General features: G+C 43.2%; 1 protein-coding gene across 18 annotated transcripts in view; it reads right to left on the reverse strand.

Annotated features, from left to right (window-relative positions):
• The window catches only part of dysf (dysferlin, limb girdle muscular dystrophy 2B (autosomal recessive)), a 100,418-nt gene that overhangs the window by 3,633 nt on the left and 90,899 nt on the right, over positions 1-5,886 (reverse strand). For all 18 annotated transcript variants that reach the window (XM_017310448.1, XM_008435628.2, XM_017310454.1 and 15 more), the window contains 3 exons: positions 4,833-4,932; positions 873-1,045; positions 192-301 (listed from right to left, as the gene is read on the reverse strand). In XM_017310448.1, coding sequence (XP_017165937.1) covers positions 192-301; positions 873-1,045; positions 4,833-4,932 — 383 coding nt within the window. The remainder of the gene's footprint in view (positions 1-191; positions 302-872; positions 1,046-4,832; positions 4,933-5,886) is intronic.

The raw sequence follows: 5,886 nt of genomic DNA on the forward strand, positions 1-5,886 counted from the left end.
CTGCTGCTAGCCTAAATGCTAACTGTCAGTAATGTTACCGATAACTGCTGCTAGCCTAAATGCTAACTGTCAGTAATATAACCATTAGCTGCCTCAAGCCTAAATGCTAACTACTGCTAATGTGATGCAGAGGAGCTAAGGTGAGGAAGGGATATTCCCATTTCCTCTGCTGGTTTCTCTGAGGGACTCACTGAGGCTCCTCCAGGTGAGGGTTCATGTTGGGCTCGTCCCTGCCAAGCCCGGCCGGTCTCTCCTCCTGTTCCTGCTCCGTCACTATCTCCAGAGACATTTCCACCTTCCCCTGAAACACCAACGTTCATGTTCAGACTCCTAAATGTGGCACCCAGGACTATCTAACTATTAAAAGAAATGTCCCTACATGTTTTTTATTTTATTATTAATGTTTCGGTTGTTTATTTTGTGGCACTAACTCACATTCACCAGTAAGAATTTAGAGTAATTTCGTTAGCCTAGATGCTAACCACCATTAGAATAAATGCTACCAACCATTAGCATCTTTGCAGAAGATGTTAGCTGCTAAATGCTGTGAAAAGCTAACGCCGTAAAGCAGTCAAACAGTTTTATGGTTGTATTCCCTTGATTTAGATACCTTGATCCATGATAAGTATAAAATTGGAGATTTATTTCTATTAGCAGCTAAGTTTACGATTGTCTACTGTTTGCTGAGTAACATGTTTTATTTTGTACTCAATACGTAACAGACTGTACAGTGTAATTAAAATCTTACTCTGCATTGTTCATACGCAGAAGCAGCTCAGCGTAAACAAAAGCTGAACAGTTAGCTACGAAAAGAAGCTAGCTTCTGAAGCTACGACACAGGAATCGGTGCGCAGGCCTGCTTGTTTTCTCACCGCGATGATCTTCTCCCCGTTGCTCTCGCAGGTGCAGGGCCACCACCCTTTGACCGTCTTCTGCTCAAACAGAGACACCAGTTTGTCCGTGGGCTGGTCCAGCGTCTGCAGGGTGCATTTCTCTGGAGACTTGGCAGGACGCAGCATGTGGTTCAGGTCCATCGCCACGTGGCCTGAACACAGTTACAGCAATTTTAAGATCAGATTATTCAACTGGACAGCAAAAAACATACCTTTTTTTTAAAAAAAGGTCGCCATATTAGCCCAACGTCTAACCTGACCTTTGACCCCAAACACATCATATGTACCAACAATGGTGGGTTACATGTTTGTGGTGCCGCTGCTGGAGAAACTTTGATGAACAGAAATCTCATCACACATCAGATTCTAACCAAGCCAGCAGCTAGTAAAAGTCAAGCTAACTGCTAACCACAGACAGATTAGCTTGGATACTTTGAATCAAGCTAACAACCAATCAGAGTCAACAGCTACTCAAAATCAAGCTAGCTGCTATTTAAGAGTCCAGTTAAAGCTACTCAAAGTCAAAGTAACTGCCAATCAGAGCTACGCTAAATGCTAATTAGCTTGGTGCTGCCTGGTAATCAACAACTAACAGCTACTCAGAGCCAAGCTAATCGCTACCTTTGATGTGTTTTCTTTGCACTGGGAAGTTAAATTGTCCAAGTTTGTAGATGTGAAAATAAAAACACCCTTTGAAGCCAGAATTATGACTGGGAAGGTAAAAGATCAAACAACCCCAAGTTCACAATCCAACATGGCTGCCCACAGATAAAATCTTGTAAATCAGAGAAACCAATCAGAGTCGAGCTAAAAACTCCTAAGAGTCAAGCTAACGTCTACTCAAAATCAATTTAACCCTTCTAGACTGGACGTGTCGGCGCCGACACATCTAAATTTGCAGTACCGTAATTCCGCCACACGTAGCGCTATCTGAAAAATTCCAACGGTTTCTGAAAGGGCAGACGTTGCACTTTCCAGCAAGTATCGGGTTAATACGGAAACTTCGCAGCTGCAGCTGCAGAGAGCGTAATTAATCGGGGGGCACTCGTTTAATAGACGTTAAATTGCGAAAATAACTTGCTGGATATTGAAAGTTCCGGTTGTTATGGATACTTGGGTAAGTATGTCATCTCACAGGACATTTAAAGAACTACTTACAATTAAAACAAGGAAGATTTATTTAGGCAGACGCTCGAAAATCCGGCGCAACAGGGCTAACTGCTAACTAGAATCGAGCTAACTGCTAATCGGAGACATTAAAGAGCTACTGGGAGTCGAGCTGCAAACCAATCAGGGAAAAAGATCAGCAGAAGCTAAAGTGGGACTGAACTGTAAATCTGTTAGGTTCAGTGCTTTGAGTTTCTTTCTGTCTAGTCCTAGTCTGTCACAGGGCACAGAGACCCTGTGAGTCTCTGTGCCGTCTTGATTGGTTCCAGCTGTTCCTGTGATCAGAGTATCTCCCAGAGCATCTAGTCCCACCTGCTGTCTGTGTTCCTCGTCGGATCCTCGGCTAACGCCGTAAGCTACGTCGCTTGTCAGTCGGCTAAAGTCCTGAGGTTGGTTGATTCAGCCTACAGTCTCTCATGTCAGTTGCTAACGGCGTTAGCCATGTGCTAATGTGCTGCCTGACCCTGGACTGTGGGCTTCTCATCATCATCTTCATCTGGGTCTCCGCCAGCCACACCAGCAGATGAGGCCGGAGCGAAGGCCAACCCAGACCTGATCCCAGTTAGCCGGGGTGGGTTTAGTAGAACCCAGATTTGGGTTTTATTGCATCCATGATCATTAACTGGCCTGCAAGTGATTTACAGGTGATCCTGCTTATTAAAGCTTTAGCTGTTGTTGACATAAAGTACGCAGGTCTGCAGGAGCCCCAGGCTGGAACTGTTTTTCCAGAGCCGGCTCAGGAGCGCGGCTGACCCTCACGATTAACCGCCGGCGGTCCGAGCCGACGAGCTGCAGACAGGCAGGCGCGGGAAAAATGCTTTGAGGTGGCCACACAGCCGCAGCCGAGCGAGACGGTGACGGACGGGAACAGCTCCGAATCTGGATTCTTCATCTTCCTCATCGTCTCGCCGCCGCAGAGGGACGAGCTCAGAACGCCTCTCCTTCCTGTTTCTTCTTCTTGAGCGAGAACAGAGTTATTCCGAGTCGGACGGGGTTGAGGCAGTCAGGGGTGAAGCAAAGGCAACATTTTGACAGCTTGAGTTCGGCGGAGGGGGAAAAATAAAATAAAAGGAGCGTAAAAAGTGCCGACACGGTGGAAATGAAAGAGTGTTAATTCTGAAGATAAATGTTATCGCAGTAGCTGTCCGTACGTCGCACATGTGGCTCCTGGGGTTGGTTTACGCCCTGAGCCGCCGCCAGAAAGGAGGGGAATCTGTCTGGATGTCAAACTCAGACCGTCTCCCCCAGAAGGCTCTGATGTGCGACTCTAATTCACTCACAGGGAAAATGATACGGAGTTTCTGCAGCAGAAATAAAATGTCAGGAATGTGTGGAAACTGAGCTGGTGTTTAAAACTAACTGGTTTCGTTTAGATCAGTGTAAATAAACTCGGGTGCAGCTTCATTCATCCCTGCTTCAAACGTTCTTTAAATCTAAAACTGAAAAAGTTACGTCAGGAAATTTATGACGCGGAGAATCGCCGTTCACTATTCCTGTAAAACACAAAGCATTTAAATAACAACATTTCATTGCATTTTAGCTGAAAACAGACAAAATAAGCAACATTTTCACTTCAAAAACCACTTTTTGCCTCAAAATTACTGCATAAACAATCAAATTTCTCTTTTTTAATCTTTTATTTATGTTATTAAACCATCAAATTTGGTGCAACTCAGTTTTCAAAGGTTTCAGGAACTCCTGTGGACGCCGCTGTTAGCATTTAGGACGTCTGTGCTGCTGCTGCTACGTGTTAGCATTCAGATGCTAATTCAGCCTTGACTAGCTTAGCTAGTATGCTAACTCCTATTAGCACAATACTGATCTTTTCCAGGGTCCAATCAGATCGCTTTCTTTTTAAGCAAAATTACCTCCCAGTTGGCCAAGAGAAGCATCTTCGTCGTCTATCGGTTGGTTGTGCGTCAGATTTACGTGCGTACCAGAAACACGGGAATAGAAAGGTTCCGCTTGGAACTTTGGTATGTAAAGATAATTTTAAACAATTGAAAGTGATAAAATTGATGTAAGTAATCAATCAAAATCACTGCATTAAAGTTCAATATGATGCGACACATCTATAAGAACTATGTCTGCACAAAGGAAACATAAAATTATGTCTACTTTGAATTACGTGATGATCAAATCAGTTAAAGCTGCAGTAACTTCTATAAAGAATATATATGTTTACATCTTTGTTAAAACTGAGAGACAGATAATCTGTGAAAAGATCGATCTCCTCCACCTCTTTAATGAGACAATACTGCCTTCTGAAGAAATGCAACCAATCAGAGCCAAGAGGCGGGGCTTAGCGCTGTCAATCATCCTCATGTACTTGATGTTAAATGATCTAATGGCAGAGAAACAACTTACAGATGCAGGAAAACCGTTTACCCGCCGTTAGTGATGGCTATGCTAACTAGCCTTAGCGTTTGCATCAGGCTACGCTAGGGTGATTGGCAGCGCTGGAACTCGTCTCTTGGCTCTGATTGGTTCTTTCTAGTTAGCCCACAATCTGTTTTTACAGATTATCTGTTTCGTAACAGTCACAACATGATGACAGATTCAACAAGAATATTTTTATAAAAGTTACATTTTGCAGTGTAAAGCTCATTTTCTTAAACTTCTCCTCATTTATCATCTTAATTGTTGCGTCTTTCTTCTTGAGCGTTTTGGTCCCAGAGCTTTACAGCCGGCTGAGTGCAGGATCTTTCTACATTTTCGTGCTTTACGATGTCACTGCGCTCATCTTTCATAAAGCATAAAGCATGTTTTTACCCAGGTAGTCGTCGAAGGAGAACTTGTCATTGTCCCAGATCTGAATGGTGAGTTTAGGAGCCAGCTTGGTTTCAGTTTTATCCAAGTTCCAGAAATGTTCCTGCACACAAAACAAGAAAAAGATTCATAATTAGGGACATCGTCTCTTTATATTCCATGCATAACAAGCATCATTTCAACCTTTCAGGTAAACATTTTGGGTTTATGTCTCGCTGTGTACCGTCTCTTTAAGACAGTAAATACTGCGCACAGTGAAAAACTCTGAAGCTGTAAGGAAAATCCAACACATGAGGTTGTGTTTGGGCGCCATGTTTGTTTTCTTTTGGTTGCTTCCTTCAGGTTGGAGCTGCGCTGCATCAACATCACTGAGTGCAGAGTCACATCCAGGATCCTAAACTGCCAGACGGGATCTGATCCAGTCTCATCCTGGTGCTAATCGGCTTCACCCTGTTGCAAGCTGGTTCCTCTCCTTCCACCTGCGACTGATGGAAATATTGGTTTTCACACATGGACTTAAATGGATCTGCAGTGATTTGTAGCGAGTGTTAGCTCGGCGCTGGTTCTACAAACCAAAGAGCAGCACTTAGCAACCCACCAGTGTGACGCAGTAATTTGAAAACATTCACTACTTTGCCTCAAATATTTTAGAAACACAGCTGCAAATTATGTTTTGATCCCATTTAAGTTGTAAACAATTATTAGTTTATGTTGTTGCTTCAGCGTAAAGAAAAGCCTAATCCAACTGCGCTCTTAGTACTAACATTTTTTCTGCTGAATTTGGACCAACTATCATAATTACACAGCATAATTAGCAGATCTGCACAATGTTTCGTCACAAGCTACAATTTTTACAACATTTATAGAAGATTTCTGCACTTATCCCATCAGATTCAGGCTTCTACTGCAGGAAACCTCATCACATATGCAACAGCTAGCAAAATTCAAGCTAACAGCTAATCAGAATCAAGCTAACAGCTAATCAGAGTCAAGCTAACAAGTAATCAGTCAAGCTAAGAGGTAATCAGAGTCAAGCTAACAGCTAATCAGAGTCAAG

The sequence above is a fragment of the Poecilia reticulata genome, linkage group LG18 (assembly GCF_000633615.1).
Source record: "Poecilia reticulata strain Guanapo linkage group LG18, Guppy_female_1.0+MT, whole genome shotgun sequence".
Classification (NCBI taxonomy): Eukaryota; Metazoa; Chordata; class Actinopteri; order Cyprinodontiformes; family Poeciliidae; genus Poecilia; species Poecilia reticulata.